Source organism: Brachionichthys hirsutus, chromosome 12 (assembly GCF_040956055.1).
Source record: "Brachionichthys hirsutus isolate HB-005 chromosome 12, CSIRO-AGI_Bhir_v1, whole genome shotgun sequence".
NCBI lineage: Eukaryota > Metazoa > Chordata > Actinopteri > Lophiiformes > Brachionichthyidae > Brachionichthys > Brachionichthys hirsutus.
The window spans coordinates 3,156,944-3,183,809 of record NC_090908.1 but is presented as its reverse complement, the minus strand read 5'-3'; the positions used below and the strand labels follow the sequence as shown (position 1 = coordinate 3,183,809).

At 46.0% G+C, this 26,866-nt stretch overlaps 1 protein-coding gene across 1 annotated transcript; it reads right to left on the bottom strand.

Moving 5' to 3' along the window:
- Positions 1 to 1,209: 1,209 nt before the first annotated feature.
- On the bottom strand, positions 1,210 to 24,569 carry LOC137902684 (phospholipid-transporting ATPase IH-like). The gene is made up of 30 exons (XM_068746769.1): positions 24,238 to 24,569; positions 18,050 to 18,172; positions 17,731 to 17,820; positions 16,604 to 16,684; positions 15,972 to 16,079; positions 13,496 to 13,624; positions 13,060 to 13,163; positions 12,534 to 12,584; positions 12,377 to 12,441; positions 11,891 to 11,972; positions 11,634 to 11,784; positions 11,358 to 11,555; positions 11,087 to 11,260; positions 10,344 to 10,510; positions 10,129 to 10,200; positions 9,763 to 9,836; positions 9,546 to 9,649; positions 8,790 to 8,971; positions 8,165 to 8,398; positions 7,764 to 7,947; positions 7,569 to 7,671; positions 7,020 to 7,165; positions 6,576 to 6,635; positions 5,799 to 5,926; positions 5,574 to 5,709; positions 5,070 to 5,093; positions 3,648 to 3,713; positions 3,377 to 3,480; positions 3,124 to 3,289; positions 1,210 to 1,482 (listed from the first exon to the last, which is right to left on the bottom strand). The coding sequence occupies exons 1-30, from the start codon at positions 24,274 to 24,276 to the stop codon at positions 1,210 to 1,212; spliced, it is 3,618 nt and encodes a 1,205-aa protein (XP_068602870.1). The 5' UTR covers positions 24,277 to 24,569.
- Between the last annotated feature and the right edge of the window lie 2,297 nt (positions 24,570 to 26,866).

The window sequence follows — 26,866 nt, the reverse complement described above, 5'->3', positions numbered from 1 at the left end:
ACAAAGAGGACTTCAGATGTTAGAAATGTGTAGAGAGGCTCCACAGTTAGCTACAATCTTCAGCTGGAGGACATGATGGACAAGCCAGTTCAACATTCTAGTGATTTGATTGTGACATCGCCGATTCAAGTCTCCGTCCTGCTCACAGACTAAATATATATATATATACATATACACACACCCCTTCTTGCTACAATAGATATAAAAGTTTAAATTACATCCATACATCAACAGCAACCGCAATCAATACTTTTAGAACAATACAGAAAACCTTTAGAATGGGACGACATGACATTCTCACAAACGTTTGTGTAACACGAAGCGTGGCAGCGAGACAAACACGCACGATGCCGCAGTGAGGAACCGCAGGACGCCATCGCTAGAGACGCCATCGGTCTCGGGCCGCTGCTGTCATCCGGGACACAGTGTGCTCGTGGTCGGGAGAAACGAAAGGCGTTGCGATGCGTTTTGTGACGAGCGATGTCGGATGAAGGAGGAAGACCGGAGAGGGGGAGCAGATCGACATGCAGAGGATCCGACGTGCTACATTAGCAGGTTTGAAAACAAGCGGACACAATCATGAGGGTCAAGGGAGAGCCAGAAAGATAAAAACACGCTGTACCAGACATGCATGTCCTGTGAGTCTTCTTGTCCACACACAAACATGGTTTAACCACGCAGGAAATATCATCAACCGAACACAGGTTTGTATGAATTAAGGCAGGGCGGCTAGAACTCAGCGCCTCCTTCAGACGTTCCCCGTCTCCCTCCTTCAGCTGAGGGGCGTGTGAGGGTGTAAGGCTTCTTCGACACCGTCCTCCCTTTGGCTCCTCGCCAGCTGCTGTGTGGTTAAGTGTAAGGCAGCGTTGTGTCACACGCAAACACAGGACAACAGGCACATTCATGCATAGAGTCGCGCACATGCACACACAAAGGGCTGCGCTCAAACAGCTGGCCCTTCCTGGGCCAGACCACAAGCATTAACGCGGAAGCAAAAGGGACATACAAGCATGGAAACAGTGAAACACGCAAAACAATGCCCCCCCCGTGAGAATAAGACTGAAAATAAAAGATGTTACCAAAGTCTGACGTTGAGGCATCAGGGCCCTAAATCCTAAAGGGTGGCCCAGATAATGCACGTGGTGAACCCAGCAAGGAGGCGGACGCATGTGAACACGCTTCCATCTCGCTCAAAGCCTGTGCTCATGTTCACACGGAGGTCTCCGGTCCCGGAGCGCAGGAGGCGAACCCCGCCCCTGAAAGTCGGAGCACGTAGGGGCTGAGCGAGCACAAGTCTGCTCCCCCGCCTTCAGCCAAGTGGGCGAGCAGTTTCTGGGGAAGGAGCTCAGACCTGCGCAGCGACAGCATCTCCACAGCGCCGACGTGGAGGAGAGAGGAGTCCGTGCTTGCGCCTTTGTAGGCTCGACGGGATGACGGCGGAGTCGATCTGGCAGCTCCACCCTGCGACGGCGCCTCGTGATCCTACGGACAGACGGAGGATGCAACGTCACGAGAAGATCCAAAACACAGAGGCAAAAACAGAAAATCAATCAATCGTCGCAGCATGCAGATCAAATCGCAGCTGGAGAACAGATGACAGACGATCCGATCAACCTGCAGGCTTACATCCAGAGGGTTTAACGCTCGTTTCAGATGTCTGCATATTTAGCTTTAATGGGAATGTCATGGATCCATCCTTGGATCAAATGTATTTACCGTGAACAAACCAATGACTTGTGGACTCATTTAGCAGATTCATGATGGAAAAACCCTCTGAACATTCAGTTCATTCATTGGTTAAGAGCCATGACATTCAGCATGCTTGTGAAAGGAAAATAAAATTCACGTTCTATCCCACATTCCACCAGCAGGTGGCGCCAGTGTTCCTGGCAGAAGAGGACAGTTTCCAGGTTTGTTGTGTGTCTGTGAAAACCCCAGATGGACACGTGTAGCATGCTCTGGAACCAGCGAAGCAGAGCTTATTTTCGAGACCCCGATTCCTGAAAGCAGCAGTATCACAGCAGCACCTGATTCCCCACAGCCAGAGCCTCTGCGTGCCGTTACCATACTGACCCCAGCCCAACTAGGGGGGGCAATCTAGGAACTGCTGTGGTCGTGTGGCATCAGGGGTCTCAGCAGCTTGTTTTCCACCGTCGCCCTCACAGGCCCGAGTAGGGGGGAGCAGGTTCCTCTCATTGTTACCCCCTCCGCCAGCTGTGCCAGGAGCCACACAGACCCCCGGGGCCTTTGCTGTCCTTACCTTCAGTGGAACATGTTAAAGGGTTAAAGGGGGTAACGATAGAACCTGGTCTGAGTTAGTCTCCACATGACGGTTGGACTGGTCGTCCAGCAGTAAATGCTACATCGATGGTTGATTTTATTTTTTACATTAATAGCATCCTGGTGGTTAGTTTCACATTAAGCGATGTGCAGAGGGGTCATAAGTGATTTCAACATGCCGCCATGCATTCAAAAATAAGGGATTAAAAGGGAGTCACCTCTTCCCGCTCCTCTCACCTCACTCTGGGCCAATCAGAAACTCATTCTGCTGGAGGATTGAGAAAGCATGAAGATGGTGGATGGTTCCACAGTAAGGCACGGACGAGTGGACTGCAGTTATCCCCAAAGAGAGGCGCACAGGGTGGAGGGTCAGAAGAGGAGCACGGAGAGGAGAGGAGAGGAATGATTAATGGAGGGTATGGAAAGAGGTGGAGGGAAAAGGAGACGCAGAAAGGACCAGCGGAGGATTGTGAATTTTCCATTAGATGCAGTGAGAAGGGAGAAAAGAGAAGAAAGCACAGCAGGAAGAAATGTGTCAGAACTTTGACTCCTTTTTCTGTTCACACTGAGGCTGGCTTCACAGGAAGGCATTCTGAGACAGCTAACGGGGATCCTATGGAACTCTACTGCAGCTCATTACAGTCCATTATGAAATGTCAGCCAAATGTTCTACTTTAAATCCGGACAATTTCAGGTGGTTAACTGAAAAAGGCTTTTCTTACAAACTGAGGAAGTGTTAGTTTTGCGTTATTGGTTTCAGTGAAGCATCGAGTTCACACCATCAGTGATCACTATAAAACGTAAGCCTTGAAGCTTCACCTTGGACTCATGCTGCTAGCCTACCTGTGCACGTTCGGTGGCTGTGGGACACATCGTCCGGCAGAGGACCTTCTTGATGACGTCTGGCAGCAGGCTGACCGTGATGAGCAGGATGATGCTGAGCCAGGCCGGACCACTGGACAGCATCTGCATGAACACGTAGTACATCCTCTGGTAGTTCAAGAAGGGCCTGAGCAGCAACAGGAAAAGTGGAAAAGGTTTGTCAGAAGTGTCCAAAATCAACACACGGACGTTGAAAGGGCAACGCAGATCATACCAAATGATGCCTCCCCAGAGAAGAGAGAAAATAACGTAGAAAAGCAGTGAACCCCAGATGACAAAGTGGTTGATCCAGGTCCAGTGGTGTGTGTCCAAGGCAAGCTGAAACAAAGAGAACACACACACCGTAATCCCTCCAGCAGTCGTTGGATCAGCGCCTCAGGGCGTACTGCGGTGCAAACTGAGCGACCAGCGTAACACGGTGGCAAGCTCATCCAGGCATTAAGACAGAGGTACAGGCTCTATTTAACGGAGACACGCTCACGTACCTTCAGAGTAACAGTGAACACCAGCACAGTGAAGACCAGAGTCCCAAAGGTCCAGTTTCCAAACATCTGAAAGGGAGCAGAGGAAGACGAGGGTTAGCGGCCGCACCCAACGTGCTCTACGTGCTGGATTAGTGAATACCCCGTGGCGTGTTTATAAGTAGGGCTGTCAATTATTATATTATCGAAGAAGCTTGGCCGACAAGAGTGCCGACCTCTGCCAGGACCGAACCGTCCCACTCCAGTCTAGCTCTTAAAAGTTGAACGAGTTTTCCAGCCTTCAGAACAAGTTTCATGAAACTGTGAAGCAGTTTTTGTACAATCCTGCTTTCAGACAAACAAACAACAACAGAACATCGATATACAACAATATATGGACCACTGGGTGACATGTGTTGTAAACAACAGGATGCTAATACAAACATCAGGGTGCAGCGCCTGCAGCCACGTCAACAGACAACAGCATTCTGACCGCTGAGACTCATGGAAACACCGACACGATCAGATTTATCCCAAACGTTCAGGGTTTAATTTAAGTCCAATCAAGACAAGAATAAAAAAGTTTTTTTGTGTGTTTTAAGATTGTAGGCCAAACATCGTTATGACAGGCTTAATTATATGGGGGTGATATGAAGGGTGATATGCTTGGAAAAATATTTTCTCTGGGGCTTCCTTTTTAGCTTTGGGCCCAATTAGAGGATGATTTGGCTTCACCTCTTGGAATCCACATTTTCCCACCTGCTGAAGTGCTACAGACATCAGGATGAACAGATGGAGTGAGAGATGGGGGGGACAGAAAATGAAAGAGGAAGAGAGGAAGGAGGGTGGATGACAGAGCGAGAAGAAACATGGTAGTTCATGTAATAACCACATCTGGTTATTAATCCTTCAGGGATGAGAAACATTATGAGAATTCCCATTTTTAACCCATTTGTTGTTGTTGTTGTTGTTGTTGTTTGTCACCAGCACTCAGAGCATACACATCAAAAACACTGCAGTCGTCCCCCGGATGCAGAAAAAATAAAACCCATCCAGCTCCAGGAGTTGTGACATACAAATGCGTACACAGACACAAATGTACAAATACATCAGACAAAAGACAAACTGATGTCGGATCTTAATCTATAGAACAGTATTCTAGCAATACTCTCTTTACTACCACAACAAAACACACAGGAAATGTGAGGGAGCGTCTACAGGTTCTATGTCAGTGAAGTTGTTAGGATCGGGTACTGAAAGCTACACAGAGATTAGCAGGATGATGGCGCACTGGAAAACGACACATTCAGATGGAAGTGCATGGATTGAGGTGAAGCGAGAGCGGATGAAACTAGATGAAGTGGATGATCTGGGAACTCAAAGGGTGCGACAGAGACTAAAAAAAAGCATGAAAGACAGAGAGAGCTGAGAGGGAGACAGGCTTACCATCTGCGTGTTGGTGGTCATAAGCTGAGGAGGAAGAAGAAGGAGAAGGAGAGGAGGAGCAAAATAAAGAGAGAGGAAGCAGAGAGAAGGAGGGGAAAGAAAAGAGAAAGGCATCAGGACAAAGGGTAAAATGAATTTCAGGATGTTTCAAACTTAAAAAACAGGACCAAAGGCAATCGAAAACAGTTGACGTGATACAAATCAACGATACAGAGAAGGATGCTACTGCACTGTCGATATGAATGGAGGTCCGATGTCGCTGACCGACAGAAGCCTTCCTGTTAAAGATCCATCACGAAAAGAAAACACGAGGCCATCATCTAACAACACTTAACTCGTCTTTCATGAGAATCCAATGGAGATGGATGAATGTTTGGAAGGAGAGCACAAACGTTAAGTCCATCGTCTACAAACTCCTCAATAAAATGAAACCGCTCTATTTCTGCTGGTCGCTCACGGCGACAGACATCACCACGGCCTGTTAGCACCAAGACAGAGGCTCACCTGGCCGTTGCTGGTGAAGGTGGTGTTGTCAAAGAGAAAGTAGGCACCAAAGAAGAAGACAACAGCGTCAAACACACCCAGGCACGTCCAGTACAGAAAGACAGGCCAGCGGAGGAGGGAGTTCTTCGCTATGTCTCTATGGAAATGAAGAGAAAAAACAAAACGTCGAGCACGACGATCCCAAAACACAAACACCAGACGGGTCGACATGTTCTTTGCCTTCACCTATACAAGGAGGGCTCCCTGGTGAGTGCCTCCACGCTGACATGCTGCTCAACCAGGCTGTAGAGGAGGATGGGGAGTGAAGTGAAGCTGATGTTGTATAATGTCAAATAGGCCGTGTCGTACAAGGGCTGCAGAAGGACAGAACAACACCGATGACACCAGACATCTGGAAATTAGGAGGAACTCTCGGAAAAATAAGGAACGGTAAGCGTCTTCTTGGCCCGTCTGACCTTCATGGCAGCTAGACAAGCAAATTAACCCCCCCTCCCCCCCCTCCTCCATAGAGTGTATTTATTATGATATAGGGCAACATCTACTTTCTTGGCTTTGTTCTGGTCTCAACCAACTCCTGAGAAATATAAAAAAAAACCTCAACTGGTCCCTCTTTGATTGATGCTCCACTCTATCAACAGGAAACTACTAACTCTGTCAGTCGGCTGGTGCTCCGCAGGCACTATGAAGTTGGTTTATGAAAAATGTTCTGCTCCAGCTTGAAACAAGATTGATGAGGATGGAGTTTGTGGGCCAGAAAATGAAAGCAATGAGGGGAAAGGAGGTGAAATAGTGAGAAGAGCTGAAGGGTGCTGCGGAGTAGGGTAATAATTCTCTGCCTCTATGAAGACACCTTTCCCATTACATAGTCGTTTGATGCATTGCAAACATGGAAATATGGATTAGTGCAGCTTTAAAAATAAGCATTCATTCTTATGTGAAGCTAGTTTACTGCAGAACAGCGTGCAGATTCACAGTAATCCACATCCCACACCGTGTGCTTACCTGCTGGGAGAACCCGCAGAAGAACTGATACAGGAACTGAGGAAAGATGAAACATACATTCTGGAAAGATTTAAGGGGGGGGGAGGTTTGTGACAAGAACATGTGAAGAGATTTGAAGCATCTAAAAATGCTACTATCTACACATTTCTGTTTATGCAGAGATTGTGTGCCATAAGCTTCCTGAGTGGGCAGCAAAGAGCTGGCCTGCCAAAAGGAAATAAACCAATCAGTTGGCTGCTTGACGGCTTGCTGAAGAAGCCGCCCACACTGATCGTCCTCGTCATGAATCCGGGACAGAATGTGGCACCAGGGATTCGTGAATCCAGTAATCTGTCAGACTAGCTTCAAAATCGGCTTCTTTGTAGCCGGATGTCTCACTGGGTATTACGGTAAAGAGATTAAAATGCGTGAGCCGGCGGAGCACACGAGGCATCCGTCGTGTACCTTATAGAAGAAGTACTGTACGAGTTCTGCTATTCGGATGTAGTAGTAGTGGCCGTGAACAAGCAGGATCTTCTTCAGGTGTTTGAACTTGGGAATGGCGTAGTCGCTGTTCCTGGCTGCGTGTCGGCCTTCTTTACCCATGATGCCTGCCACAAAACACAAGTTGGTTGCAAGAATGTAGCTCAGTGATGCGTCTGTTACAAGTATTCAGTAGAAACTAGAACCCAGGTATACACGGTGTAGCACAGCCTCCTGCATTATTACCAGTACCCATACTGTACATGCAAAAAAACTAATCTTGTTTTACTTTGCAGACTTAGCTAGCTTTTCCAAGGTTAAGTTTAATATTTATGTTTTATAGGCCATTCAATATTTTCACAGCAACATATTTACTGTTGCTATGATCATTGGCAATAAACTGACATCTGTCATGAACTGATTAGCAAATGTGAAGGACTATTTCTCTAAACTCTAAAACGTAGTTTTACTTTTAAACATAAATGTGAGCGCGACATACACTTGGCGACCCAGTCTGTGAAACGAGCTCACCGATGCCCACGTGTGCTTCCAGGATCATGCTGACATCGTTGGCTCCGTCACCGACAGCGAGGGTTATGGGGTGCTCCTTTGACGCCTTAATAAGCTTGACAATCTGCAGAAATCAAACTGTCAGTCCGGCGGCGCGCTTTGACATTCAGGAGCGTGGCTGGCGGTTTGTGCGAGGCGACGTGCGGCCGTGTCCACCTGTGCTTTCTGCAGCGGCGCCATGCGACAGCAGAGCACAGCGCTGCAGTTCCGACAGATCTCCAGGAAAATGTCTCTGTAGTTGCCGGTTCCGGTACCGGTACCCTCCTGGTTGGGCTTTAGTAGGGCGGACAGCGTCGCCCCGTCGATGATCAAGCCAAAGTCGAGGCAGTCTAATGATAACCTGGAACAAACGATCGATGATCAATCTCCACCACAGAGATCTTCTCAATGACTCCAATGATATTCCCTGATAGTGTGGAATTCACAGCATATGGTATGTGAATTTACCGGAAACACAAAAAAACCCAACATAAGAGGACTCGTCTTGGATTATGAGTTTGTGTTGTATAAAATACAACAACAGCAAATCACTGATAGCCACACGCATGATCCCATACCCAGAGATAGAGCGCTGCCTGAGGACAGTCCTATTCAGCTCAAACAGCACGTCGTGCAGACTCTGCTCCTCGGTGCGTTTCTTTGTCAGCTCCAGGATCTGCGTGCTGCGGCGGAACAGCTTGCTGGCGTAGCAGGTGGCGGCGGCCGTCTCCATTTTGTCTCCTGTGAGGACCCAAACTTTCATCCCCGCCTTGTGCAATGACTCGATGGTGTCTGCCGCTTTCTCCTGGAGCCTGTGCATCAATAAATCGATAAGAGTTTCAGCCTACAGAGCAGTAAGTAACGACATCCGTCACAACTCGAATCGCTCAATCACCAACTGGTGCTAACTTATCGATGCGCGACCACCCCCGTCTTTGCCCATCTCCAGTTTATCTACCGGGAAGACAGCTGAGGGGTCCGGTCAGGAAAACTACCTCTGCGGCCAATAATGAAATAAAATTGGAGAACAGAGACACCCCTCATATTTAACAGAGCAGAAAATAAGAAAGCAAAGTTAATCTGTGTTGCTCCCGTCAATCATTAAAATACGACTTCTTCACTTGTCCCTCCTCCTTTCACGTCCCCTGCCGCCGCACTGTGTTTGCATCGTTTCCCTTGCTCTCTGTTTCCATGGGGACCAACCTGTCCTCCACTGCTGTAGCACCCAAAAGAACAAAGTCCCTCTCGATGACGTCGTAGGCCAGTGCCAGTCTCTGTTCCCTGTCCTGCAGGGCCAGCTTGGCTTCAGTCAGGTGGTGGCACGCTTCCTCGTATTCAGCCTGAGTCAGCCTTTTGTAAGCAACGCACAGAGTCCGCAGCCCCTCCTGTGTCAGAGTGAGGAAAAGAGAAAGGGAAAGAGCGGAGACGCTTATGGAGATCGGAGATTTTCACCTTTGATTCAATGCACGTTTGCACGACATACATTTTTTTTTACAGTAAAATTGTAGGAAAACAGTTTTTAGACATTAGAATGTATTTGAAGTCACGTTTCTGGCCAAATTAAAAAAAATGAAATTCCCAGGGGAACTCTATTCTCTCCTCTTTAGCTGCTGAAGGCTTCACTCAGCAATCACCGACTCCGTCTGTCTGACACCTGGTGCTGAGCCAAAAGAGAACCATTATGGCCTGTAAAGCCAAAGCTATTAACGGAGAAAGTGCTGAGAGCAGCCGAGCTGGGCGATAAAGAGCAGGCAAAACAATCAACTGCTCTCACATAAAATACTGATTTTTATATTGAGCTGCTGTAAAGAGAAAATTCATATTTAACACCTGAACCTTTTGTGAACTCAAAGTTTGGACCCTGGCATTTACTAAATTCTTTCACGTGATGTAAAGGCTGAGGATTACTTACTGGAAAACTGCCATTATACATTAGTACCAGTCAAACTGCACACTTACGACAGCATTCTGCTCCACTCGAGCTTTCACCTGCTCCACCTTCCCAGACACCACCCGGGGGAAAATGGAGGAGTCTGCGCCCTTACAAAACAGCAGGTAATCTCCTGAGATCCAAAATAAAGGCAGATAAAGGAATCAAGTCAAAATCTGTGAAGGCTCGAGCGTTTAAAAGGTTTCCACAACGCGTTGATGCGTTTCACTGCTGTGTGTGTCTCACCGGAGCTGGACTTGACGATGACGCTCATCCTCCTCCTGACGGAGTCAAAGTTCAGAACGTGGAGCAGCTCAAACCTGCCAAGAGAGACAGACCCAGCAGACTACCTTAAGTGTCCACAGAGGAAAATGAGGTACAGGCGAACAGTTTCAGCATTCTTAAAATAGCTCCCTATCGACAGGCCACAGCGGCGGCTGATGGAGCGAGAAGGTCATTCAATAACCATTTCCTACAGAGAGAAGTACGAAACCATTTCCTCCCGAATTATGTGAAGTCTGCCTTTCATTCTTACTGAGGGAACAGCTTCTAAAAACAACCCGCTCCTTCTTGACGTCTGGCCACAGCTCCACTCCTGATTAACAGACTAACCTTTCAATCTCATCGTCTTTGTTGAGGATCTCCATGTGGTTGTCTCTCAGTCTCAGGTAGGTGTAGCCCAGCCTGGCAGCAGAGAAGTGGAGTGTTAGTGTACATCGTAAAGAGTCCCTCCCTTGGAAAGGCTAAATGAGTTCTGATCCACCTCAATGAAGCATCAAACGGAGTATAATCCGTTTGCAAACCGCGTGTGCTTTAGCAAGTTTAACCTTTTCATTCCCTCGACCAGGGCGATCTCATCCGGTGAAGAGGAGATGTAAAAGGAGGTGGGCCGGCCCTGGTGGATGCCCCTCTTGATGCCATCCACCGTCTCCTCCTCCTTCACCTGCACCGTGTGGCACAGACACAGCGCCCGGAAGAAAAGGTCTTCGTGTTCCTGCAGATGGAACCCACATATTACATTTCTAATTGTACACTTTCATGGAGTCAAAAATAAAGTTGACTTTAAAAATGCTTGATAAAACTACAGATAGATCCGATGTTCAGGACATGTTTTGATTTTTTTCTGAAAATACTACGACAGTTCCTCTCATTTGATGCAAGTTGTTTCAAGTCATTGCTGTAAACAGTAATAGAACAGAGCAGCATATCAACTAAATCTTTTTTCTTCTTCTAATTTTTAATGCACGTCTTTCTCTCTGCTCCTCCTATATTAAAATGAAACGAATCACCGTCTCCACTGACGGAAACGCAAGTCATCAGCTTTTCCGGTGAACCGTGAGACCCAGCAACCATTTATGACTTACATAGAGCATGCTTTATCCCCACTGTGTTTCAACAGCATGTGTTTATATCTAAATTGCCGAGTTGATTCCTTGCAACGTCCATTTAGAACATGTTCTAAATGAAAGCGTTCTTCTACTCACCCCCCCCCCCCCCCCCATCTCTATTCTGTAGCGGAGTCTATTAGGGTCGATTAAAAATCGTATTGCTTTGTCAAACACACACTTACTCTCCTGTATCCTCCGGGTGAGGAATCAATCATGTCTATACTGGAGGCGGCGCTCAAGATTTGTCCGTTGCAGATGGCGTGTGGGATGTAAACGTTCCCATCGACACAGCATTCGATAAACTCCATGTTGTTCTCGGTCAGAGTGCCCGTCTTATCGGTAAACACATACTCCACCTGGGAAGGAGTGAAGACAGAGGGTAGGATAAAGGCGTGGCGTACACACTTCCTAAAAGACACTGCTCCAAGCGAATGTTTTTCTGTGCTTGTTTACTTGTCCCAGCTCTTCATTCAGGTCGGAGGTGTTAACCTGAGCTCCCTCCCCAAGCTCTTCATCAAACATTTCCTCATCCCAAGTGATGAAATAGGAGCCCAGAAATTTCTGCATCTCCACAGTGACGTACATAGACACCGGGATGATGTAGTTAAATAAGACCATGAAGGCCAGGAAGTCCGTGAAAGCCCGGACCACCTGAGGAGGGAGGACAACAGATGTGAGAGTTCAGAGAAATGAGTTTTGACCCTGGGTGTCCAGACTGCTTTTACACACCACATGGCGCTGGCGCTCGTTCTCAGTCCTGTGGTTGTACCAGGGCTCGTCCCGGTCAGGAGACCACTGCCAGGCGTACTTCAGAACCGTGTTGATGACAGCTTTACTGATCAGGATGCACAGGTATACTATCAGAAAGGCGTTCATTGACCTGCGGAGACAAAGGGCAAACATCGGGAAGAGGAAGACGGGAAATGAACCAACCAGTGGAAAAAATAGTGCACTCGAAATAATGCAGTGAAAGTATTTCATCTTACTTCTCTACAGCAGAGCGCTTCTGAGATTTAGACTGGTAATTAAGTGCCATCTTGGTCTCCATACCTGTGTAAACGGCAACAGCTGGGTGGAGCAAAAACACAGTCAACAAGGCAATAAGCCAATCATTTATTCATCTTCCTGACTGCTTTGTCCGGGTCGCAGGTTGTGCTGGAGCCTATCCCAGCAGTCAACGGGTGAGAGGCGGAGGTACACCCTGGACAAGCCACGCACCTATGGGAAATTTAACGGAACCACTTCACCTAATTTGCATGTTTTTGGTGGTGGGAGGAAGACGGAGAACTCAGAGAGAACCCACACAGACACGGGGAGAACATGCAAACTCCTCACAGAAAGGCCGCAAGTCAGATTTCAACCTGCGGCCTTCTTGTTGTGACGCAACAGCGCTTACCACTGCGCCACCGTGCTGCTATATTTCTCAATCAACAATATTGTATAAACACAATTAAGTCAGACAGTGTCATTACCGTAAATACGGCCCGTGTTCTTCAACGTGGCTCCCCGAAGGAGCAAGTTCTCGGCTCCAAGTGGTCTGCAGGAATAAAACACAACCCTTTAATGCCACACCAAAACATGATAAAGCACCTTAAATGTTAAATAATTTCCTTTCTATACAAAAGTCACCTAGCCACAGGTTCTTCATTGTCCTTGTAAATATTGATGCGTCCAACAAATCTGTGAAAAATGGAAAAAGTCACAGTAAACTCCAATCAAGAGACGTGACGAGGGAGGATCTGCGTCTCAGCGGTCGTAGCCGATAACACGAACGCATCGGTGACGAGGCGCTCGAGGGACGAGGGAGGATCTGCGTCTCAGCGGTCGTAGCCGATAACACGAACGCATCGGTGACGAGGCGCTCGAGGGACGAGGGAGGATCTGCGTCTCAGCGGTCGTAGCCGATAACACGAACGCATCGGTGACGAGGCGCTCGAGGGACGAGGGAGGATCTGCGTCTCAGCGGTCGTAGCCGATAACACAAACGCATCGGTGACGAGGCGCTCGAGGGACGAGGGAGGATCTGCGTCTCAACGGTCGTAGCCGATAACACGAACGCATCGGTGACGAGGCGCTCGAGGGACGAGGGAGGATCTGCATCTCAGCGGTCGTAGCCGATAACACGAACGCATCGGTGACGAGGCGTCACACTCACTTGTAGAGGTCAGGCTGCGGTTGTTCACATTCAATAGTGGCGTGCAGCGAGTCCACTTCCTGCTCCGTACAAAAGGCCATGGTATCTGGTACAGCATAATAGGTCTGAGAAAGGAAGAGCAGACAACAGAGGAAAATGTCATTCAGTCACACTAATGAGAGCGGGGTTCATCTGACCCCTTGGATCAGCTTCCAGCGTGCTGCTCCGCGGGTCAGTGGAGGAGAGCATGCTGGGATAGCGAGCACATCAGGTGGTCGCCCCCCCAGGCATGATGATGAAGTACTCAGAGGTACAGTGTATGTGAGCGATATGAACGACGATCAGATGGGTCATGTCGCCCCTACAGACGTGTGTGTCTGTGTTAGTTAATTCAGAAATGGTTGTTGTTTTTAAAGACAATAATAAGTCCAGTAATTTCATGCACTTGTCCTGGCACCTTGTGGCTGGACTCGCCATCCAGGCTGGCGGTGGTGACATAGCAGGTCCCATCCTGGCGACTGGAGGACAGAAAGATGAGGTCACACGGGAAAGTCTCGTCCTCCTTCACCACCACAATGTCTCCAACCTGACGGAGCAAGGCAGATACATCATGCATCCCATAATGGCTTACATGTCAATGTGTAAAGTGTTTTGACGAGAGGTTCACGTGACAACAGAGCGTAAGAGACAAAGAGACAGACCTGCGGGTAATCGTCTGCTCATCCTCTAACGTTCTTTTATCCCTTTTTTTTTTTCAAAGGATTCTGAAGTTGCATAACAGATTATACGAACGGAGCAGCTTAAGCTCTGATAAATCCCATCTCCACGGTGACCATACACATGACACACGCTCTCTGATTTTGCATGATTAATATATTCATCATTATCCCGGTTCCCACTCTAATCCTCTCTTTGATCTCCTCTAGAGAGAAACCTTGGGACAGAAAAGCGCTGGAAGACACAGGGGAAAAAAAGGAGAAGATGAGACAGAGAGGTGGAAAGAAAGGACAAAGCAGGGGAAGGTAAGGGACGGGGTAGAGGGATGGAGAATACGAAAGGCAAGACAAGAGAATTTCTGTTTGTGTCATGTAAGATGTCTGTCTGGACCAATGAGATTACGCAGAAGAGCTGCTCCGACCGGGCGTCTGCATTAAAACCTTATTCTAAGATGACCAATAACATCGCTCCGTCTCTGACAGGAGCAGACATCAAGGAAATTAGATGCACCCCTCCGTCACAGCGGTGAAACCAGATTGTACATTATGCAGAGTGCAGACACCTCTGCCTCCATTCAAGCCAAGATAATACAAGATTTCTGCAGAGTCAGTCCACGTTTTACAAAAGTAAATTATATTTGCTACCAGGAACAAAACCAAACGTATTTACTCGTCATCTGGCTCCTATGCTCCAGAAAGGTCATTAAAATATACCTGACTCGGTCAGCCATTCATTTCCAGCGCGGATTCAGTGTTTCCACAATATTCACCAAAATAAATGTGCAATTATGCATGCATTTATTGATCTCCTGAGCTACAATGGTGACAGAAAACCAGTTCACTACAGGTCTGAGTGGAAATCCACATATGTTCAAAACCACACAGGCATGTTCAGAACTTCTGAGGAACATGGGCCTTCCAGTTTATTATGAGATGACGGCACATATGCACTGCTACAAATGATGTCTGCCAAAATAAATACATATTATCCGATTATATTATATTATATTATCCTGATATCTTCCGTAATCTTCAGCCTCCATGATATTTTTTACATTTCTGGACAAACTGCATGAAGAAGGAAGAATCTCTGAATGCGTGCTGTCCTGAGCAATCTTCAACTTTGTCTTGAGAATCTGCATGGAATGAGATGTATAATTTTTTTAAAAACAAGAATGGAATGCAGCAGAGTGAGTACCTCCACCAAGGTCCAGTGATTCCCTTTAATCCAGACTAGGCTTTACAAAACTCCTTCTCTTTGCACTCATTGTGCACCATAATCTACAGATTTTTTACACACTTTAGACTCTGCTTATACTGTTTTATGGTGCTATATGGCATGGTGGTATAGTGGCTAGCCCTGTTGCCTCACAACAAGAAGGCTATGGGTTCAGACCCCAGTATTCCCAGCATGGCCTTTCTGTGCGTGTTCTCTCCGTGTCTGAAAGGGTTTCCCCACTAGTAAAAATAATATGCATTTAAATTTTTATAGTAGTGGCGGCGTGCTCAAGTCAACAAGTCCCTGCACTAATCATGTAATTTAATTGTACAATTTGTATAATGACAAATAAAGCTGCTTATCTAATCTTATCTGCCTATAGAGCAGCCCAGACAAATCCTCCCTAACCTTACCTCGTGTGCTGTATAGCTTCTGATGAACAGCAACAAACCCCACACATGTAAAATGGCTGTCTGAGTTTTAACTGATGCCGGGTCTATAATTTGATCTTTGTGTTGTTCCACGTCGTAAATACATCAAAAGGAGAACTCTGTGTTGGGTATTGGTATGAAATCTGAATGCAACGTGGAGGCAAAATCAGCAGCTATAAATACGACGGAGTTACAGGATGCTAATAACACCCCCCCCCCCCTAGTCGGGATATGTTCTATTGCATCAGAATGACATAAGCGAACACTAAGAGATGATGACAGGAGTATCCTGATTTACAAAACAAACGCATCAGTCCTCTCCATTTTGCCGGGGACTCGCATGGAGCACCAGTGATGCTCTAATTGTTTCTCTTCTACAGTTTTAGGGACAAATAATTGAAGAGGAAGACATGCGAGCGTGTGAGTGAGAGGAAAGGAAGTTAGAAAGGACTGCAGAGAATTGAAAGGAGGGAGGGTGGGAAGAAAGAGTCATGGAAAAGGTGAGCTCTGCAGCAGCTGCTTTGTGGCCTCAGGTGCTACGTGCTGCTCTAATGAGGCCATTCTTACTCGTAGTTTGTGACTCTGTGTCCCCACCGCCTTCCCCTGCTGCACCACATCCACCAGGCTCTCGTTTACTGAGCAGTCGGCCTTGTGTCTGAGCCAGTCTTCGTAGCCCTGAGAGAGACGCAGACCAAAACACGACTGTAAGGGGAAAGGGCCAGAAAGCCGATGCCTCGTGCTGTAGCTCGCTGTGCACGGAGAAGTGGGACAAACACACAGCATGAGAGGTGAAAGTCATCGGCGGTAATTCATTAGCATTGTGTTCCGTGAGCTTCGTGACCTGCTTCCTAGCCAACATGTACTGTTTTAGATTTATCGCTTAGCCAGAGCAGTTCCATCTGTCACTGGTGGGACCCCGTCCCTCAGTATCTGGGGAGGGGGCGGGATGGATCTGCATCAGGGGCATCCTGAGCTACTGGGATTAACAAATGAGATATTCATTATCATATTTCTCACATCACCAGACATAGTCAATGGCACGTCCTTTTGCTGAGAGGGGAATGTGTGTATGTAGACAATAGAGCAGCTGATTGGGAGCGAGTGTGTGCTAGTTTGTGTGTCTCTTTGTGCAGAGGGGGGGGGGGGGGGGGGTGTAGAAATACTTCCTGGAAATGCGAGCCGATTTGAGTGTGTCCTACCTGTTTTATGGCGGTGACAGTGATGACAAAGAAGAGGGGCAGGCCGCTGGTGACTGGGCTGGTGGGGGTGTCGATGATGAGCTGCAGAGGGGAGGAAGATGCAAAGTACAGTAATGCAATACTGGTGCGCAGCAGAGGAATGGGGCGCCGCCAATCTAGCAAAAATGAAGCATCCATCCATGTAATCAAATCACATTTAATTTCCTCCGTCTGAACTGGAATGTAAATGTAAATGTACATCCTGATGTAGAACGTAGTAAAAGCATCGTAGAACCTGTTCAGATGAAGAACAAACTAGAGTGTAAACACTGCTGCTGTCCGCCGGGCTCCGTTTGTCCCTTTAAGAGGGTGCAGTATTTAACATGGTATTGATAAAACTCGCTGAATAAACTGCGGCTAAGCTACATCCTGCTCTATTGAATCTATTAGTATCCTGGTTGGTATTGTTGTATCCTCTCCTACGATAAGGTAGCACCTACTTGATTATTCCACTCCTGGTGCAATACAGAAAGAAAAAAAAACTTGTTTTTTTAACGCTGAATTAAAGAATACAACACTCATGATCCCAGAATAACAAAATGTTTGCAAATTCAAATTATGGTAAATTTGGTAATAGCTTAGGTCAGGAAACAGGTGCTGGATTTGAATGCTAATCATTTGGGTAATTGCTCTTATTTTGATTGGCCAGTGTTCACAATTGTGTAAATTACAGCGCTGAATTTTTAATCACATGTTGAAAAAAGACTTGTGCATCTTTATAATGAAACAGGTTAGATATGATTACATTTTCTTAAAATATTATTATTATTATTATTTAAATATCAAAGCACAGAAGAACATTTCTTAAAGTAAACTGTCTGACTTGAATTGAATTTTCATGGCAAAGCATCAGAAATCAAATCTGCAATATTTAGTTTGCTCTGCATGTAAAATGTGGACACTATCAATTATCAAACTTCAAAATAAATTAAAGTCTCTGCATTTCAGATGGTTTCCAGCAGCTAATTACATATGTATATATTCTTTTTTAAATTTACTTAAACAAATAAAACAGCTGAGAGTGTAGTTCATTTTAACTTCAGTCCTGTAAACAAGTCAATCTCAACCTCTGTTTATGAAAATCTCACCTGGACTAGAAAAATGATCAAGAAGTAAAAGTTGGCGACTCTTCTGAACTGCTCAAACAAATTCTTGGGGATGAAGTTCCAGGAGGTGTACTGTGGGGTAGAGTGACAGCAGCAGAGTTATTTCCACACACACAAGTGTGACAGGCACATCAACCAGTCCGTCCCCCCCCACACCCCCCCCGGCAGCAAAGGGAAAAGGAACCATGAATATTGCAAAACAAGGACCCAATAAAAATCCAACACGTCTGTCTGAAAATAAAACCGCATGAACAGCATGAAGATGAATAATGAATCGAATTAAGAGCTGTGGGATGCTCACCTTGGAGGACACAATTCGGTTGTCGGGGTAACGCTGAGGGATGTAGGCCTCAGCTCCTGGAGGGGGTTCTTTATGCCCGATGTACACCGTCCTATTGTCCACCCAGATCTCCTCCCCCACACACTGAGAGAGACATAGGGACGGAGAAATATTAAAACAGACATATTTGCTTCCAGTCAATGCTCATATTAGGCAAAATCTCCTCACAACCAAGACTCGACTGTAAATACATGAATCTGAAGCTTTGCATCTGCATCCTCTGATTGTACTTCCACTGATGGGTTTTTATTTATTTATTGTTTTTGAAAAGAAGGTGTATCGAGCCTGATTAAATATTAATATTTAACAACTTCTGTCGCGGGTCGCTCTGAGATCAGCCGAGTCACGCCAGTGTCGGTTTGCAATTCGCCTTTTCACATCCGACTGCAACACAGCCAAGACAACGCCTACTCTGCTGGTTCAGCTACAACAAAGCCCTCCATACAAGAATAAAGCATGTTGGATCACGTGCTAACAATCCTCCATCTCAGTTCATCTTTATCCTCCAGTACATCTAAAGAGGCTCCGTGGGGAATAACAGAATGCATTCTGGGAGTCCACCTCACCCAGCGATGGAAGGTGTGGTGGAGGAGCAGCCAGAAGGTGGTGCAGCTGTAGATAATGAAGCCTTTCAGACCGTTTCAGTGAATAAACAGGACAAACTCTTTTACTTCTGGAGATACATCATTACAATCAGCGGAATTAAAACTCACTGGACTGTTTTTATCAAAGCGCAGCGTCAACCAGCTTCGCCACCCTCCAGTTAGCTTGTAAATTATTCTATTAATAAAGAACGAGTTGCTTCATAATCATTTGTGATAAATACACCGATAGGTCTTTGGATGCTTTATTTTCTTTAAAGCATCCAAAAGTGCTCATCACAACTTCCACAGACACACGAGAGCCAGAAAACACACATTTTATGTCAGTGTAGTTCTTGTCTGCTACATGATGTTAAAGGGTTAACCTTCGGTACATGCAGGGCAGGTTTTTCTAGTTCTTTAATTTAACTTGACTCTAAACAAACAAGGATTAGTCTGGAGTCCCGCCGTGTTAAAATAACCCACCTCTGTAATAAAGCACGAAGCCTGGGCCGAGAACGGCTGTGAGAACGCCACTGCTGGGACAGCACGACTGGGACAGAGCGTTTGGCACGCTAGGAGCGGGGGGCAGTCGCCAGACAAGTTGCCAGGGTTGTGGAATGTTCGCCACATTCCACAGTACTGCATCTTTTTCAGCGTTATGTTACCGGGGCAACTACGGATCACCTGTTTCTTGGTCAACCGTCCACTCTCAGTACAGGCAACCGTAACAGGTCAAAGTTTCTTCCCTAGTCCTCATCTCCCTGACTCTGTCACGCGTCCCGTTCCTCCTTTGCTCCTCCTCCTGACAGAACGCGTTATTCTCTGACAGACTGATGTGGGCGAGGGATGGAGAGAGAGGCAGAGAGAGAGAGAGAGATTGCATTGTGGTTAGTGGTTATCTGATCATTAATTCTCACTGAACCGCATCAACCCCTGCCCACTGTTCCCTCCTCACTCCAGCGCTCCATCGTCTCTATTAGCAACGCTGAAACAAGCCGACACGCGGCGAGGCTGGCCTGTACATCACCAACGATGTCTAGATGGATTTTATAACATCGAAGATCCCAGCGCCACAAACCCCCGTTCTTCCCCGAGAACCGGTTCTGAACGGTTTTAAACCTGCATTTAAAAATCAAGAACAGAAACAGTCCTGCTGTTTTTATAAAGCTACATTTAAAGGTTTGCACATGCGTTTCTTCTTTGTGGATGTGGCTACCCCTCGATCTACGATGCAGCTCCCTTCTACAGAGGTGTAGTAAAAGGTGAACGCTATTAACCGGCCTGATTAAATGTCACGCTGCTCCGCTGTCCTGCCGCTCTGCGCCTCACAGGTGTGCAGCAGGTATCCCTCTGTCGGATCAAATTTCTCTGAATGGCTCTTTGTAAACGAACTACTCGTTTGATCTGGACTGAGGATGTCAGATCGGAAACACAACTGCACAACTCGTACCGGACACGCAAGAACGTGTTGCCCTTTAGCTCATTGATCCAACAGTCAACGCCGAGGGAAAACACAAACTAATAATAGATCGACTGACTCTAGGCTAACTGTTAGCCAATCAGCTTAAGTCCCTGGGTTAATTTATATACGTGACATAATCTGAAATATATTGAACATGTCTGACCTTCATTAAATGCAGACAGTTGGAGAAGGTGAAAGACATTATATTTTCCAAAACCAACAACATTAGCTACGAGCTGCAACAAATACTTATTTGCGGCATATATATATATTCTTAAGTAATATTAGGGTTAGTGTTATCACAACACTGTGATAGTTTATAAATCGACTGTGGATTCTGGATTTGACAAGAGATTGCTTTTGGAATAAAGAGCAAATATCAGTGAGGAGGAAACAAACAAAATAAGACGAGGAGTAGATCGATGATCTTTTATCAGATGATGTTATTTGAGGAAAACTGCAATGTTGGTGTAGAATATTATGATTAGGACAAATTAAATGTAAATATAGATGTATTTGTGTTATAGAATCAGGGAAAAGACTCATTCAGAGATCAGATCTCTAATGATGAAAAACAAATGGATGGATCATCATCACAACACTAAACTCTGCAAGCAGCTCAGATTCCCTAATAGGTAGAATAGATCTTTGTTTCATTAACTTGTTTATTAGATACAGATTAGTTAAACTCATGCTAACAAGTTACAGAACACAACTTATATAAGAATGTCCAAAACATTTGCAATTGGCTCCATGTCAGCGAAGTGGAAACCGATAACGTAACATTCCAATAAAGTATTAAAAAAGTTTCCCTGATAGATCTTTGGCAGTCGTCCCACGAACGCCTGACCTTGACAATGAAAGCTTGACCTTACATGTTGGTGCCATTATTATTATTAAAGTGTTACTGAAGAAAAACAATAATTCAGTCATGACAGTTTCCTTCAGAATCTAAATTCGATGTTCCGCCCTTCGACTATCGGTAGTTTATGCGCCGCTCTCTTGTCGGAGGCAATTAAGAGAAAATGATCTGAAAATGACAAAACGTGGATTCTCCTGTTGCCCCGGCTTGCTCTCTCACGTGGTTTGCTCTGATCCAGCTGTTACATAAGTCTTTAATCCAGCTGTGGTTCTTCTCTCCATCCCTCCCTCAGTTTGTCAGCAGTTGACTGGACCGCCTAAACGCTGCGTCTCATAATGAAACCTCTCAGAGGCACAAAATGCCAAAGACAAAACAATCCTTCCGAGCCGGCATGCCGTTTACCCCGCCGTTCACCCTGGTATACACACAGGCCATGGGGTCTCGCCCAAACACCAATCCCGAGTGTGTTTTTGCCATCCCGTCTCTCCCTCTCTCTCTCTGAGGGGTGCAGCAGGCAGGAATAGACGGCTCTTAGCTGTGAGACTTAATGGAGGGAGCTACTGTGGCAATCACTAATCTAAGAGGTTATGTTCTGCTTTCCAACACCAGCCTGGGGAGTCAAGGGGTTGTAAGCGTGTTGGAAACCTTTCTGAAGCCCTTTAGTGCGAGGAGACCTTTCTGCTTTATCTACCGATGTGAGAGAACCAGAGTCACACGTTCACAGACAGATATAAAGGAGGGCGAGGGACTGAGGGCGCCACGCTGATGGGAATGCTGCTTTACAAATAAGAGACTCTGAAGTATTCCAATACAACCATCACTGACACACCCCGTCCTTCTTCTCCGGGTCGTGACCTCACGAAGCGCTCCTGCCAAGCAGAGACGTCCCACCATCGCTATTATTACAGAACAAAAAGACAAGGGAATGGAAGAAACAATACAAGCACACACACACACACACACACTCTCTTCCTTTGTGTCTTTCTGCATGCGGGCTCAGCCATTCTTTTATCAGAGCAGAGAGAGAACAAGGCGAAATAGATTTGAGGTTATGACGTAACAAAGTGTCCCACTTAAACTTCAGACTTCAAAGCATCAAGATATCAGAATAGACCTGAAGAACTATTCAAAGGCACGAACAAAGTGTATCAAGCACACACTTTACATTCATATCACTGTACTGTTGCTGCACAAAAGAGAACGTCTGGAAATAAAAAACAACAGACATCTGAGCAAACATCTTCATAAAAGCGCTCCTTTTCGTACAGATATCTAAATGACTTCATAACTAGCTCAAATGATTCAACTGTATTATCCACCTGCTGCATTTCTAGCACTTTAGTGAGCATGGGAGACGCTCTGGATGCTTAGAATAAAGCAGAAACAAGCTGCAGAGAGAATAAGCCAATGGGAGACGATAATAACGGAGGAAGATGTAAAGGGCGAAGCTCGTGAACTCAGGGTAGCTCAGAAGTGAGGAAGCTGCAGAACACTAAGAACGCTTTTTTTCTTTCTCGGAATAGCAAAATTATCAAACTTGTGGGACGTGACCTTGACACGAATTCGACGTTAGCACGATAATCCTCTCGCACAATGTGTTATTTGTTCGCCCATGTAGCCTCATTAAGGAGCAGCTGTTGGAATATTATAGGGGTTAATAGAGGGTAATGCATGTGTAATAGATACATCAGCCATCCATCCGATTATAAATCAATATCCAGATAAGAGACCCGTGATTAGTTTGCTGTCTTTTGTCATAATCTAGTAAAAGCAGCAGAGAGGAAATGGTTAAAAATGGCATGTGTTCAGGGTTGTTGGAAACTTGTCATGAAAGGAAACAGGAATAACAGGAATAAAATGCAAATCTATATCCGGCTGTTCTGTGTCACGTGCAGAAATAAATAAATGTATCACTGCAAAGAGGAATGGAAAACAAAACAACAATTTAAATGAGGTGAACTTGAGTCCAACGGCAGTCTGGCAGGTCAAGGAAAAATAAAGTTGTAACAGCTAACCAAACAGCAGCAGGCGGTGTGGAGTTTGAAAGTGCGGACTTTGCTTTATGGTGCGATGCTACCTGCAAAATCTGCAAAAATAGAATGCGCAATTCTCTCCACTTATAAATTATAAGTGTGTACTAAAGGCAGGCAAACCTTCAGAGCTGTCTGCAGCAGCGCGGGCTGCACGTTGCATGCGTTGTACATGATGGCAATTAGACTGAAGTCCGGTCTATAGGGGATGGAGATAAAGTACAAGTGCAGGTGGTGATCATGGAGGCGTTGCTGAATGCAGAGGGCGGCTAAAAGTGTTAAAATTAAATTAGAATTGTGTAAAAAAAAAAAAAACTTGACTTTGGAAATTATATGTGGAAAACTTGTAGAAATCTGCTGACCCTCCACAACAACGATGTGGACAATGATGCTGCCCTCCTCCTCTCTGCTGGGACTGAGTTCCCCTGATAATAGCTCTGCTGGAGCATTCATCAAGACCCTTACACCCCCACCTGCACACACACACATAAGCATGTAAGCACACGCACACACGCACGCACACGCACACGCACACACACACACACAATCTGTTCATAGCACCTGAGCCAGCTTCATGGCCAGAGAAAGCCTTGATTTGCTCCAGAGGTGCAGGGGGCCCAGTCTGATGAGCAGAACCGGGCCTGCCAGCTCGTTCTCCTTCTCTAATTCAGCCAGCAACCAGCTGCTTCCTGCTCCAGCCAGAAGCAGAGACTGTGGGTCTGACCAGAATGTGATTACAGCTCATCTCATTTGTTTTACTGTGGACATTTCCTGCTAACAGATAGATCAGTAATTAGAGGCACCCCTCTCCTCTTCAATGCTTCCTCCACTGAGCGTACCATCATCTTCTAAGGCCCACCTGCATGTGAGTGCAAGTCGGTGTGGAAGTCAGTAGCAGCTCTGCAGAGCGATCAGGTGAGGATTCATTTCCTCTGCAGAGCCGTAAAACCAGGTTGAGGTTTATTATGCAAGTTAGTAAAGCACCATGATCAGGGAGGCCAAGTTCATTTCTATTGTTCACAGCAGCCACCGGCAGGTTCTCCATTCAGCTCCACCACAAACACCGTGAAGCCCACAGTCCGTGGCCTTCCCAAGCAGCGTGCGCATCTGTGCATCATCTGAAGGTAGCTTGGTGCAGTTTAATAATAAAAAAAGCCACATTGCGCGCAGCTACAGCTGTGAGCGTTGACAGAATGGGGGTGGGGGCTTACGTATCTGCTGATGATCCTCCGGAGCAGGCTGAAATCCATCCTTGAGACGGAGCTCCAGCGGCGGATTGACCGCCCAGACGCGTTCGGCTCTCCTGGAGTCTTCGGAGGCGCTACCTGACGCGGACCGGCCCGCAGGTGTCCATGCTGTCACCGCCGCCGCCGGTCTCTCTCTCTCTCTCAGTCGGCTGTTGTGATTTTCATGGCATTCTCTGGAAGAGCCACGCAAGCGCGCAAGCGGTTACGAGAACCCACGATCGCGCTGCGGGCTCCACTCCACGAGAAGATGCACCGACCCCGAACCTTTCCCGGACCTTCACGCTTTTGTTGCTCCTCGCCGGTTGAAACGTTTAATTCACGCCGGAGACGAGGCTCGTCCGTGTCCCGCTCGGTGCTCCAGCTCTCCGGTGTCGCGGCGACGCGAAGCGACCACAGGAACCCCCCCCCCCCCCTCCCCCCGCCACCGTCAGATGACTGCGCCGCGCATGCGCGCTGGGCTTTACTAGTCATCACCGCCACATGGGAACTCACTGTCGGGACCAAATCATCTGAGAAATTGTAGAATAAAAATGTTTAAATGAGAGAAAAACTGAAAAAACTAATAACCAAAGTAAAGATGCGTTTAAACTAAACAGGCAAAATTAAGTTTTTTATTTTTTTATTCTTTGTTATTTTTATTATTCTATTTTGTCTTCTGTGGATGTTTGAGTGAATGTATGCTGCCTGGGTTTGTATGCTATTTTAATTTCGTTGTACAACAATAAAAGAGTTCCATTCTATTCTAATACTGCATGAAAGGTGTAGATTCTCTGCATTTCATATTCGACTATTAAGATTACTGTATAAAACAAGTCATCATATTTTACAAAATAAGTAGCAACACACACGTTTATGCTTCCTATATTTTACAGCAAGTAATGTCATTATTATCATCCATTGATGCATTCTTATTCTAAACTTCCAAAGTCTTTCCAACTTTTGTAGGAATAATTCTCAAAGGAATTGTCTCTACCTAAAAACTACAAAGTCATTTTCACGATTTGCTCTTCATTAAGCCATAAATAATTAGTAAAATAATTATTGACTATAAATAAAGCCTGTAAACAATAATAAGGAAGTGATATTTACATGATATTGGCACGCTGCTGCATTCATACTGTTAATGCAAACTGGTCAGATTTATTGAGCAAAATCTATGGGCGTAATTATTTAATTTGCTTTCATGAAGGTTCTTTTGGTAAATATAGCAAAGATAAAATGAAAGGCCTGTAGGAAACAGCAAACCTTAAAATCAAAGCTCGCTGTGTGTCGTGTCAACGAGCTCATGTTTCCTGCAGTTACACAACAGCAGTCTTGCCTTTCATGTCAGTTGCAAAACCCAAGTACAGTCATGAGCAAACCTAAAATTAGCTGTGTTTCTATCTAAGGGATCCGCTGACAGCAGGAGGGTGCATGGTGGTGTGACGTCTGCCCCAGCCGTTTCATTTTAGCTTTCAATTATCACAGGCGCTTTTAATAATGCATAGGGACGCAGCTCTTTCTGCTCTGACCTAGTAATTCTTTACGCTGCTGTTTACCTCCCTTAAGACCCCGGGGCACTTAGTGTCTACTGATGATGTGCCTCGGTGGACAGATTGCAATATGCTCTTTGTTTATGGGATGTCCTAATTATATGCATGTTGTGTTTTATGTCACGTTCATAGTCACGGAGTAAGAAGGGCTCTTATTATCTTTTTTAGTTACTTTGTCAAACCTATAATCACAAATAGCTTGTGCAGTGACACACTGTCAGATAGGAATATACCGTACTGTAATGAGACTAATGAAAAAGGTGCGTTCTTAGAATGAAACACCGACCTAATTAAATAGATTTTCACTTCTCAGATTACACCGAAGTAGGATTGTGATGAACCTACGACAAGGACTTCTTTAAAATCCATGTCTTCCGTGGAATAGTGCCCTACATATGGGCTAGTGAGTTACTTTCCTCACGTTGTCATCGTCCTGTCCGAGAAAAACCTGATATCCAAAACTCTGCAGTTACAGTTTTTGCCACAACCATGAGAGTCAAAGTTTGCTGTATGCACAGTTCACAGGGAACATGGGTAGCAACATGTTCAGAGGGTGGCAGCTGCAACCATTCTGGCTCGATTATTTTTTTTGTCCAAGGGCCTTTGAGTGGTGTAAAACACAAAACACACAGTTGGAACCACAGCTAAGTCAAGTGAAACAAGGGGTCAAGCGAGTTTTATTGTCATTTCAACCATGAGAAGAACGCGGTGACATGAGACAATGTTATTCTGAGACCATGCTCTTACACAATGACATGTTTCTAAATAAAATGCATGATTTATGAGACGTGTGGGATAGAACATCACGGAACCAGAATGGTGTCGACAACGCACACTGTGTAAACGTGTGTAAAGAAGTGTGACAAGGACATAGAAGCGATTGTTATTGTGTGTGTGTGTGTGTGTGTGTTTCTGAAGAGGAGTCTGGCGGCTGCCTTGAGGGATGAAACGCGCTCTGGCTGCCGGGGTCTGAATGCTTTGGTAGCTCTTAACAGCAGAGGGGTGAGACTTTCCGGTGGGTAGGGGTATGAGGGTTGGGTAGTGCCATCTGAAATGTTTCT